Source organism: Euleptes europaea, chromosome 20 (assembly GCF_029931775.1).
Source record: "Euleptes europaea isolate rEulEur1 chromosome 20, rEulEur1.hap1, whole genome shotgun sequence".
Taxonomy (NCBI): domain Eukaryota; kingdom Metazoa; phylum Chordata; class Lepidosauria; order Squamata; family Sphaerodactylidae; genus Euleptes; species Euleptes europaea.
In genome coordinates, this window is record NC_079331.1 from 14,472,501 (window position 1) to 14,485,412 (window position 12,912).

Sequence of the window (12,912 nt, forward strand, 5' to 3'; positions counted from 1 at the left end):
TCCAAAACACCTAGGCTGGATAACAATTACTAAACCATCAACCCAATAGGAATACCCATTAAAATATAGCATACTGAGATGCAATTGAGATGTTCAACATTTTTACTGTCTAGACATATTCAAAATATCTGGAATTCCTATTAGAAACAGGGAAGGTGCATCTTTTTTTAAAGCTCCGTGGAATCAAAGAAAACTCTTCTCCGAAAAGCAAGCCACCGCCCAGGTCTTATTAAAGAAGGAAATCAGAGGACATAAATGGCTTGGTTCAAATCCTGTTTCCCCTGTCCAGCCAGACTAGGGTTGCCAACCTCCAGGGAGTAGCTGGAGATCTGGTATTACAGCTGATCTCCAGCCAATAGAGATCATCTGGAGAAAATGGCCACTTTGGTTGTAATTCCTGATCTCCAGGGCCTGGAGATCTGGAATGACAACTGGTCTTCAGACTAGGGAGATCAATTCCTCTGGACAAAGTGGCTGCTTTGGAGATTGGCCTCTATGGCATTATACTCCACTGAGCTCCCTTTCCTCCCCGTACTCCCTAGGCTCCACCCCCAAAACTCCACGAATCTCCCAACCCAGAGCTGGCAACCCTATAAAACAATCCTTCCTTGAAAGTTCAGCTGGGCAGCCCCACTTGATTGAAATCCAATTCTTAAAATAGAAAAAAGTATATGCTTGCAGGATCAGAATTTGGGACGGTTGATTAGGGACAGAAAGGAGCCCGTTTGGGAAAGGCCAGTTTCGGTATCTGCCCACCCCGCCCCTCAAATTACATTTTTGGGAAAGGGGGAAAAGATGACGGTTCTCCATCCCGCCCCCTTTCCTTAGCCTCTGCCGGCGACTTTTAAATGCAGACGGACACACCTTCCCCGTTACAGTAAGCCACTAGCAAGGAGAATGCTTCATTCATTCTTTGGAGGTCACGTCCAGGAAAACCGACTTCTCACTTCGCTACCCCCTCAAGAAAATGGAACAAGGCACAGCTCCCCCACACACACACACACACAAAAAACCCAGGAGCCAGGAAGAGGTGATCAAACATCTATTTTTTTCCCCTTCCAGCATTCACTAAACAGTTTAAAAAACATTTCCAGAAAAAAAACCACAGCCAAAGCTGCAGAGCAGGGCAAGTCCCCTGAGCCCAAAAGAATCCGGTGTGTTTTTTTGTAACCGGTGTGTTGTCGGTCCTTCAAGCCGTCTTCATTCACCCGTCTACCCCCCACGCGCAACACCCCGGGCAGATTCATCTGATAAAGTGGCCAGATTAGGTTCTCCGGGCTACTCTTGTTTAATGACTTCCCTTTACGCAAGCCAATTAATTTCCTTTACTTGCTTCCTGCATCATGAAAGATTAACTGCCTTCGCTGAGGGTGAGAAACTATGGACGGGGGTGTGTGTGTGGGGGGAGAGGCTGGGTTTTTCTTGCACTGAGATAAACCTTTGCCTACGGCTGGGTTCTGCTTTCAGGGTACTACTTCTCCTTCTGTCGTTTGTTGGTTTTCACTGAGGAATACCCCTGAACATCTGCGGTCAGACTCTCGCACGCTGCAAAGAAGACACGGGCTGCTCTTCTGTTCTCATTGCTTGTCAGCAAAATGGAACCCCCATGTTCAGAGGCAATGTACCTGCGAATACCAAGGGCAGGAAGGCAACTTCCTTCACAGAAGAGAAATGAAATTCATCTTACAGGAGGGAGACTCTCAATGTTATTTGCAGGTAGCCAAATATTGTTCTGCGTTCAAAAAAATAATTCACCAGTGCTGTATGTAGGCTATGCAACAAAAATTAACCAGCACTAAACTAAACCTTTCAACGTGTATTGTATATCTTCAATTATAATGTGCAAACACTTACAACATACAACCTATAAACATACTATACACATAAGAAAACAATACAACAATTCAAAAGCAGAGAAATAAGTCCATACAGATCCTCTGCTTACATAAACTTGAACAACTAGCATTTCATCAAGTTGGACTGCTATTTAGTCAGCAAAAGAATTGATTTTTGCAACTTTGATGAAATGCTAGTTGTCCAAGTTTATGTAAACAGAGGATCTGTATGGACTTATTTCTCCGGTTTTGCATTGTTGTAAGAGTGGGCTTTTTTATGTGTATAGTAAGTTTATAGGTTGTATGTTGTAAATATTGTTCTGAAGCAATTAAAATCCATTCGGAAAAGGTTGCCAGTGTTAATAAGGTGAATTTGAATTGATTAAATTTTATCTGTATTTTTTACAAAGAGATTCTTTTATCATGGAATGGGTTTTATTGATTAGGTTTGTATCTTTTCTGGCTAATGCTGTAATAATAAATCTTCTCTAACTTCCTTCACGCCCTACTAGCAGACTGTTCCATCAGGCTGAAGTCTGAAACTGCCCAACGCTCATTGTGAAACTGACCAAATAAGCAAATTTATAGTATTCCAGCTTGGAGCGGAAGGAATGGATGAGGAGGAAAGTGGGAGGGAGAAGCAAGAATAGGCATGGGGAGAAAACCCCGAATTGACAAGTATGAACAGGCCCAGCTTTCGATTTGGGATCGAGGCAGATATTAAACTCGGGGTAAAACAGCATCCACAAAACGCAGGGAAACATGAAGGAAGAGCGATGCAACTTCTGAAGGTTGGAAAATACATGCATAATGAAAACAAAGCCCCAAAATATTTGTGGCTTGACCGCGACAGAAACAACCGATGCATAAAAGGCCCTTAAGGACATGGCTCAGTGGTCGCGCATCTGCTTGGCATGCCGAAGGTGCCAGAAGGTTCAATCCCCAGCATCTCCAGTTAAAGGATCTGGTAGGAGATGATGCAAAAGACCTCTGCGTGAGACCCTGGAGAGCCACTGCAAGTCTGAGTAGACAGTACTGATTCTGTGTGTGTGTGTGTTAAGTGCTGTCAAATCGCTTCCGACTCATGGCGACCCTATGAATCAACGTCCTCCAAAATGTCCTATCTTTGACAGCCTTGCTCAGGTCTTGCAAATTGAGGGCTGTGGCTTCCTTTATACAGTCAATCCACTCTTGTTGGGTCTTTCTCTTTTCCTGCTGCCTTCAACTTTTCCTAGCACTGTTGTCTTTTCCGGTGATTCTTGCCTTCTCATGTGACCAAAATACGATAGCCTCAGTGTAGTCATTTTAGCTTCTAGGGTCAGTTCAGGCTTGATTGGATCTAGAACCCACTGATTTGTTTTGGGCCGTCCACGGTATCCGTAACCCTCTCCTCCAACAGCACCTTTCAAAGGAGTCTACTTTCTTCCTGTCAGCTTTCTTCATTGTCCAGCTTTCACACCCATACATAGTAATAGGGAATACGATGGCATGAATTAACTTGGTCTTTGTGGCCAGGGACACATCAGAATTCAGTATAAAGCAGCTTAATGTGTCTGATTCTCTATCAGACTCCGGCTACAGCAGCAAGTTCAACTCACGTTTCATCCTGCCAATTTGCAGTGCTGAATCCCAGTTTCCTGAGCTAACGGGGGGGGGGGGCATCCTACTTCAATGCAGTTGGCAGTTGTTTATCGGGGGGCTACATTCTGAGTGCCCTGACCTGGATGGCCCAGGCTAGCCTGATCCCGTCAGATCTCAAAAGCTAAGCAGGGTCAGCCCTGGTTAGTATGTTGATGGGAGACCACCAGGGAATACCAGGGTTGCTGTGCAGAGGAAGGCACTGGCAAGCCACCTCTGTTAGTCTCTTGCCATGAAAACCCTACGGGGTCACCATATGTCCGCTGTGACTTGAGGCAAAGGAAGCAAACCAAAAAATGCATGAGCCAAGACCTGGGCAAAGGGCTCTTTAGCCCCCTCTATCCTGAGACAATAAATAGAGGCTTTGGCACAGCCCTACCCTTCACTATTCACTCCTAGAGAGGCAGCATGGTGTAGTGGTTAAGAGCGGCGGTTTGGAGCGGTGGACTCTGATCTGGAGAACCGGGTTTGATTCCCCACTCCTCCCCATGAGCGGCGGACGCTAATCTGGTGAACTGGATTGGTTTCCCCACTGCTCCACATAAAGCCAGCTGGGTGTCCTTGGGCTAGTCACACTCTCTCAGCCCCACCTACCTCACAGGATGTCTGTTGTGGGGAGGGGAAGGGTGGGTGATTGTAAGCCGGTTTGAGTCTCCCTTAAGTGGTAGAGAAAGTCGGCATATAAAAACCAACTCTCCTTCTTCTTCCTATTTGCCAGTGCCTTGGCTCGCAAGCAACCAAGGGGCATGTGGCCTTTGCCAAAGCATCTATTCAAGCTGGAGAGGAAGGGGGTTCAAGAGCCCTTTGCCATGGTCTTCAGCTGGCAGAAAAGGGAGCCAAGGGTTACATTAGGGAAGAACAAGAGATTTTTTTTGGGGGGGGGCGACACCAACAGCTGATCAGAAATGCTTCCTTTTGGCTACCAGTTACCGCAATTCTTGCTGCGTCTTACCCCCAGCAAGTGTTTTGTTACCCGCTTCTATACTTGCTCTTTGACCTGCCATACTTGTGTTCTTCTTTCCAATTGCCAGAGAATATTCTCTTAGATTTTTTTTTACGACCAGCACATTTGGCAAAGCGGTGTGGACTCAGTCTCCCCCTCACCTGCCAACACTCCCTTCTTGATAACGCTAGAAGCCTGGCTGGGCCATCCGTCTGCCCGCGTCTGAGCTTGCCAAGTTGTAGATTAAAAGAAAAACAATAGACGGCGGTTTTAAAATCAGCCAGCATCTGAGAAGAGGGAAGAAAGTCTCTCTCAATCTAAAAAAAAAAAAAAAATCCAATTTGAAGTCACACACTGAATCTGAATGGCAGTAGCTTCAGGAGTGAGAAATGGGAGGCAGAAGAAGAAGAGTTGGTTTTTATATGCCAATTTTCTCTACCTTTTAAGGAGAGTCAAACCATCTTAGAATCTCCTTCCCTTCCTCTCCCCCACAACAGACACCCTGGGAGGTAAGGGGCTGAGAGAGCTCAAAGAGAACTGTGACTAGCCCAAGGTCACCCAGCCCCTCCACATGAAGCCAGCTGGGTGACCTGAGGCTAGTCACAGCTCTCTCAGCCCCACCTACTTCACAGGGTGTCTGTTGTGGGGAGGGGAAGGGAAGGTGATTGTAAGCCGGTTTGAGTCTCCCTTAAGTGGTAGAGAGAGTTGGCATATAAAAACCAACTCTTCTTCTTCTTCTCCATGCCAGTCTGACCCTGTTCCCTCTGGCTCTACCGTTATCTTGCAAGGGCCAGAGCTAGGATAAGATGGAGGAGGGGTCAGTGCTGCCGTGAGCCTCTTGGGAGGAAGGGAGAGAGAAACATAAGAGCGAGGCGAACGTGGGGGAAGAGGGCTAATCCCTGGAGAAGCTCAGGGTGTCATCCGCTTTCATTCATGCAAACAGGAGCGAGCGCCTGGGACGTATTTGGAAGGATGTCCCTTGTTCAGGAACGCCTACCCTTTGCCCTTTCAGAATGAGCAACCCTCAAGTTTAACAGAAAGAAAGAAAGAAAGAAAGAAAGAAAGAAAGAAAGAAAGAAAGAAAGAAAGAAAGAAAGAAAGAAAGAAAGAAAGAAAGAAAGAAAGAAAGAAAGAAAGTCACAGAATCAGACTTGGAAGGGACCACAAGGGTCATCTAGTCCAACCACCTGCCCAATGCAGGAAATTCACAACTACCTGACCCCCAGTGACCCCTACTCCACAGATAGACAGACAGACAGACAGAAGAGCCCCGTGGAGCGGAGTAGTAAGCTGCAGCCCTGCAGTCAAAAGCTCTGCTCAAGACCTGAGTTCGATCCCGGCGGAAGTCGGTTTCAGGTAGCTGGCTCAAGGTTGACTCAACCTTCCTTCCTTCCGAGGTCAGTCAAATAAGTACCCGGCTTGCTGGGGGTAAAGGGAAGATGACTGGGGAAGGCACTGGCAAACCACCCCGTAAACAGCGTGATGTGATGTGACCCCATGGGTCAGGAATGACCCGGTGCTTGCACAGGGGACTACCTTTACACACACATTCGCCGATGCAGAAACGGGTGAGGGGAAGATCTGTAAAGCAGACGTCCTTAGGAAAGAACACAAAGAGGCTTTGCACCAAGAGCTGATCATGCAAACAAGATTAAGGGGGGGATTGAAGGGGGGGTTGTCGCTACGGCATGCAACTGTCTTCCAAGAGTCACAAGCCCTTCCGTGACACAGCAGTCAGAACTACGATGAACACGGTCCGAAGGCGTTCAGCTCGGGCGGCTAAGTCCTGCGGCAGACACACCACAAAAGTGGAGAGCAGGGCTATACCACTTCAAACCGCAGATGGGAGGGCGCTACCATTTTCAGGCTGCTTAAAACAGAAAACAACCAGCTCCCTGAAATAAGAAAATAACCATACCTGGGTGCAAAGATTCTAGCCCGGGATGTCAAACTCAACTGTCATGAGGTCCGGACATGACACAAATGTCACTTGGTTGGGCCGGGCCATGCCTCGCCAGCCCAGATTGGGGGTGGGGGTGGCTGTCTCGGCTGGCTGGAGGCCAGATCTGGCCCGCGGGCCTTATGAACACATGAAGCTGCCTTATACTGAATCAGACCCTTGATCCATCAAAGCCAGTATTGTCTACTCAGACCGGCAGCGGCTCTCCAGGGTCCCAGGCAAAGGTCTTTCACATCATCTGCCTGCCTAGTCCCTTTAACTGGAGATGCTGGGGATTGAACCTGGGACCTTTCTGCATGCCAAGCAGATGCTCTCCCACTGAGCCTTATGTTTGACACCCCTGCTCTAGCCCAACGGTTCCCTACCAGAGGAAACGATAGGTTGCGAACTGGGCCCTTTTTATTATGAAAACGTGGGAGATTGGGTACCCAAAAGGTTGGGTGAAACAAGACCTCCATAAAACAATGAAATCGATTCATTATAAAGCACTTACATATTAAGAACAAGCCCGCATGGCAACAGACGCAGGGCTGAGATTCTAAAACCACATGCCGAACGCGTCTCGGCCCGCAGGCCTTCTTCAGCAATCTAATACCCCCTCTTTTGCACAACATAACATTTCATAAGCAAATGATAATCATTCAGAGTCAGCCTGGGTATGTGTTATTAGATGTCGTCCAAGTGAGTGTTGCTAAACTGTATTTAGAAATGTCTAAGCACACATCCAAGGAATGTAGTTGAAATATTCCTTTCTGGACCGGGCTGGCATTACATTCAGAGTATGCACCTCATTATCAACCAAGAGAGACAAAATCCTTCTGTTTCGTCTAAAACATGGGAGAACCTTTTTTTTTTTTAAAGGCATTCTGGTGTTACCAAGAAAGAGAATCTAACCTAGAGCTGTACAGATATGGGGAAATATTGAGATTCCCATGGAAGGAGCCACTAGGAACAGGTAACAGATTCAGCCTGCACCCCCCCCCATCTCAGGGCACAATTTAAAATAACAACAAACAAACAACAAACAAACAAACAACAAACTCAGCTATGCATATTATAGCCAGCAAAAACATTACTCGTCTTCCTCTCCACGTTTTAGATTTTTTGAAAGCTTTTTCCATTCTGGAGATTATTGGGATCCAGACAGCATTTAAGAAAGATGTAGACAAGCTGGAACGTGCCCAGAGAAGGGCAACAAAGATGGTAAGGGGTCTGGAGACCAAGTCCTATGAGGAAAGGCTGAAGGAGCTCGGTATGTTTAGCCTGCAGAGGAGAAGACTTAGAGGGGATATGATAACCATCTTCAAGTACTTGAGGGGCTGTCATATTGAGGATAGTGCCGAGTTGTTTTCTGTTGCCCAAGAAGGTCGGCCCAGAACCAACGGGTTGAAATTAAATCAAAAGAGTTTCTGACTAGACATTAGGAAGAATTTCCTAAGTTAGAGCGGTTCCTCGGTGGAACAGGCTTCCTTGGGAGGTGGTGAGCTCTCCTTCCCTGGAGGGTTTTTAAGCAGAAGCTAGCTGGCCATCTGTCAGCAATGCTGATTCTGTGACCTTAGGCAGATGATGAGAGGGAGGGCATCTTGGCCATCTTCTGGTCACTGGGGGTGTGGAGGGGGGAGGTAGTTGTGAATTTCCTGCATTGTGCAGGAGGTTGGACTTGATGGCCCTGGTGGTCTCTTCCAACACTATGATTCTATGATCTAGATGTTCCATATCCTTATCATTATTATAAGTCAGCTTAATTAATACATGTTCGTTTAACCTTATCTATCCAATTGTTTATATCTGGGAATTTGTTTCCTCTCCAATACCTTGCAAAGTTAATTCCAGCTGTTGTCAACATATGAAGGAATATGTCTCGTAGATCTTTTTGTATATCTGGCATATAATTGAGTAAAATGGTTTCAGGATTTGCAGGAATATTTATTTCGAGACTGTTAGCTATAATGTGGATCACTTTCTTCCAGTATGTCTTAGCTCTTCTACAACCCCACCACATGTGTAGGAAATCGGCTTTGGCAAGGTTGCAGTACCAACAATTACTAGTATCTTTGTCAAGGCTCCCAACAGAATTTTTTGTATTCTGTTGGGAGAAAGATGCCACATATGTATCATTTTAAATAGCTCAGGGCACAATTTCACATTATCCCATATGAATTAATGGGTTGTCATTCGTTCCTCCCCGGAAAATAAATGCAATGCCCTCTCCAAAGACAATGTTGTCCTAAGGGGGTCACCAAAATGTAGGCCTTTCCAGGGTAAAGCAATTGTGGACTTTCACTCTCGCAAAGCACAGATCGATTGATAAGCGTCCATCAGCAATTACTAGCCATGATGGCTAAAGGTCCATCAGCAATTACTAGCCATGGTGGCTAAAAGGAACCTCCACATTCAGAGGCAGTCAACCCCTGAATACCAGTGCAAGGAGGAAACACCAGGGGAAGGCCTTGGCCTCTGTGCCCTTTCGCTGGTCCTCCAGAATGACTTTTTATATGCCGACTTCCTCTACCACTTAAGGAAGAATCAAACCGGCTTACAATCACCCTCCCCACAAGAGACACCCTGTGAGGTAGGTGGGGCTGAGCGAGAGTGACTGGCCCAAGGTCACCCAGCTGGCTTCATGCGGAGGAGTGGGGAAACCAATCCAGTTCCCCAGATCAGAGTCCGCCGCTCCAAACCACCGCTCTTAACCACTACGCCACGCTGGCTATGAGGCTGGACTAGATGGACCCGTGGTCTGATCCAGCAGGGCTCTTCTCCGGTTCTTAATTTATTAATAAAACTCACAGAGCAATGCTGTAGACATCCAGCCAGCTCTTCTGCTTTGGAGTATGGAAGTGGTGGGAGTGGTGCGTGCAGTCGGGGAAACGGCTTTGAACACGCCCATCCCTCCCGCCTCCTAAAATCTGCACAGGCTTCCAGGCAAGATAAAAAAAAAAAACCCAGGCGAATTGCTGGGTAGATACACTTAAGGATCTGGACGCCCTCAAACAAAAGCGCATGATGAATGTTGCCTTTTTGCAGCGATAGGAGGAGTCAACCTGAAACGCAGGTCACGCGCCCGCAGGCGCCTCATTTACTATTTGCAGAAGAGCCATTATGTTAAGAATTCCTTTCCCCCAGGTTATGGTACGTCTGGCCGGTTTCATCACTTCCCACCTAAGCAGCTTTTTCAGTCATTCTCTCCGGGCGTCCGCCTTAAAGCGGAGATGGCATCAGAGTGAAAGACGCCGGGGAAGAAGGCATCTCGTTGGGAAAGCAGGAAGACGCGGGTCCACGCAGGAGCCCGCAAAAAGCACAGCCTGAGGGTTTCGGTTGTGCTGGGGACGAAACTGCTTGCAAGCGAAGAGACGGCTAGATCTCAATCTGTAGGTAGACGGCGGTCGTCCAAAACCAGACACAAGGCCAAAAAAATGGCTATCTTCTGAGAAACCTCCCTGAGAGCCAGCGTGGTGTAGCGGTTAAGAGTGGTGGACTTTAATCTCGAGAACCTGGTTTGATTCCCCGCTTCTCCACATGAGCGGCGGACTCTAATCTGGTGAACCGGGTTGGTTTCCCCGCTCCTACCCATGAAGCCAGCTGGGTGACCTTGGGCTAGTCACAGCTCTTAGAGCTCTCTCAGACAGCGTGGTGTGAAAGCCAGCATGGTGTGGTGGTTAAGAGCAGTGGTTTGGAGCGGTGGACTCTGATCTGGAGAACCGGGTTTGATTCCCCACCCCTCCACATGAGCGGCGGAGGCTAATCTGGTGAACCGGATTGGTTTCCCCACTCCTCCACATGAAGCCACCTGGGTGACCTTGGGTTAGTCACAGCTCTCTCAGGGTGTCTGTTGTGGGGAGGGGGAGGGAAGGTGATTGTAAGCCGGCTTGAGTCTCCCTTAAGTGGTAGAGAAAGTCGGCATATAAAAACCAACTCTTCTTCTTCTTCTTCCTCCTTGCCGTTACAGGGCCCTCACCTGTGTCCCTGTTCAGAATAGCAGGTATGCAACAAGATTCCCCTGGAATTACAAAGTAGAACTGAGATCCTGACAGTGGAGGAGGAATCTGACCAGATTTCCCTTCCTCTCCAACGCAAACCTCAAAGCAACTTCTTAACAGAGAGGCAAACTCACTATGCAGACTGAGGGAGAAGGGCTAGATTCAAGTCCAGTAGAACCTTAGAGACCAGTAAGATTGCCAGGGGATCTCTCCCCACCTACGAAAAGACCCCAGAGCCGTCCACAGTGAGACAGTTTGCATTATGCCTTCCCCACGTGCAGAATTAGCATGCAAATTAAGGAAGTGGTTATAAAGCAATGCTCCTTTCCCCAGAGGGAGAAAGGAAAGCATGGGCTATGCAGCTGCCACATAGCCAGAGCTCAATAAAGGCCAGGAGCAGAACAACTACATACAGTAGGTGGAATCATAGAGTTGGACGGGACCTCCAAGGTCATCTAGTCCAACCCCCTGCACAATGCAGGAAAATTCACATATACCTCCCCCCCTCCCCCCCAGTGACCCCTGCTCCACGCCTACGAATGAGCCATGGCTCTTCCAACGCAGGGAAAAAAATTCACAGTGACGTAGGGAAAGAAAAGAAGATGCGAGGGGGCAAAAGAGCCTCTTCCTAGGATTATTTACCGACTTCGCGGATACCCCATTTTTCTGGCCAACAAAGGCCCCAAGCTGCTGACACTCTCCCTTTCACCTTCACAACAACCCAGAGAGGTAGGTTAGGTAGAGAGTGTGTGAGATGCAGGGCAAAGGGCAGGGTGGCAATGGGTGTGCACCCCCCCCCCACCGCCGCCACCAGGGCAGAAAGGAGGATGCCAGAGGAGGGTGCCGAGTTGTTTTCTGTTGCCCAAGAAGGTCAGACCAGAACCAACGGGTTGAAATTAAATCAAAAGTGTTTCCGTCTAGACGTTAGGAAGAATTTTCTAACAGTCAGACCGGTTCCTCAGTGGAACAGGCTTCCTTGGGAGGTGGTAAGCTGGATGGCCATCTGTCAGCAATGCTGATTCTATGACCTTAAGCAGATGCTGAGAGGGAGGGCATCTTGGCCATCTTCTGGGCATGAAGTATGGGTCACTGGGGGTGTGGGGGGGAGGTAGCTGTGAACTGGCCTAGATGACCGTGGTGGTCCCTTCCAACTCTGATTCTAGGTGCTCACCTGTAGACCGCCACAGCTCTATGATTCTCCTTAAAGGGTAGAGAAAACTGGCATATATTCTCCCACCTACGATAGAGAAAACCAATTCTTCTGATTCTATGACCTTAAGCAGATCACGAGAGGGAGGGCATCTTGGCCATCTTCTGGGCATGAAGTATGGGTCCCTGGGGGCGTGGGGAGGAGGTAGTTCGGAATTGCCTGTGTTGTGCAAGGGGTTGGACTAGATGACCTCGGCGGTCCCTTCCAACTCTACGATTCGAGGCGCTCACCTGTGGACAGCCACCGCTCGGTTCCGCAGGTACTTCTGGGCCGTCATGACCCCCACGAAGAGGAAGTTCTTGGCCGGGGGGCCGCGGCCCTGGGGCTGGTGGGGCCACCGCAAGCCCCCCGGGGGGTCTCCGTGCAGCAGGGCCCCCGCCAGCTTGCCCCGGCACCCTTCCAGGCCGGCCTGGCTGCGGCGGCCGCCGGTCTTCAGCTCGGAGGCCCGGGGGAGGATGAGCCGGGAGGCCACGAGGAAGCCCACCACCAGTCCCACCAACACGCTGAGCCAGGAGCGGCGGCTTCTGCCAGCCATGCCCCCGACCCCCGGCCTCTGCCCCCCACCCCGCCTCCCCAAAACTGATGGGCGCCCCCCCCCGGGGTGTCAGATCCCTGCAACTGGCTTCCTTGGGGTCCCAATGCGGAGTCAACCCGGATCAGCTCCCTGCACGCCAGCTGCCTTGTGCGGGCCCCCTCCCCAACCCAGCCACGGGGCCCCCCTTGGCTCTGCCGCCCCCTCCCCAAAACTGATGCGCCCCCCCCCCCGGGGTGTCAGATCCCTGCCACTGACTTCCTTGGGGTCCCAACCCGGATCAGCTCCCTGCACACCAGCTGCCTTGTGCGGGCCCCCTCCCCAAACCCAGAAACGGGATCCCCCTCGGCTCTGCCGCCCCCTCCCCAAAACTGATGCGCCCCCCCCCACGGGGTGTCAGGTCCCTGCAACTGGCTTCCTTGGGGTCCCAATCCGGAGTCAACCCGGATCAGCTCCCTGCACACCAGCTGCCTTGTGCGGCCCCCCTTGGCTCTGCCGCCCCCTCCCCAAAACCGATGCGCGCCCCCCCCCCGGGGGGTGTCAGATCTCTTCGGGAGAGGGGCGGAGGCCGCGATCCGGAGCCGATCCGGAGCCGATCCGGAGCCGATCCGGAGCGGCGACGCCCGGCCGGTGGCAAGCGACCCCTCCCCAAACCCGGCCAGAGACCCCCCCTCCTCGCTCGACCACTCCCCCCTCCAAGAGACTCAACGCCTCCTCCCCCCTCCCATCCCCTCGCTAGCCCCTCCCCGCCTTAGCCCAAAAAAAGACCCCCTCCCCGGCTTTGTGCTCCCCCCCAATCCGAAGCCCCCCCCCC

At 50.0% G+C, this 12,912-nt stretch overlaps 1 protein-coding gene across 1 annotated transcript in view; it reads right to left on the reverse strand.

Annotated features, from left to right (window-relative positions):
* The window catches only part of CHSY1 (chondroitin sulfate synthase 1), a 95,016-nt gene extending 82,915 nt beyond the window's left edge, over window positions 1-12,101 (reverse strand). The window contains exon 1 of the mRNA XM_056865658.1: window positions 11,797-12,101. Within this exon, the coding sequence (XP_056721636.1) occupies window positions 11,797-12,101 (305 nt within the window). The remainder of the gene's footprint in view (window positions 1-11,796) is intronic.
* Between the last annotated feature and the right edge of the window lie 811 nt (window positions 12,102-12,912).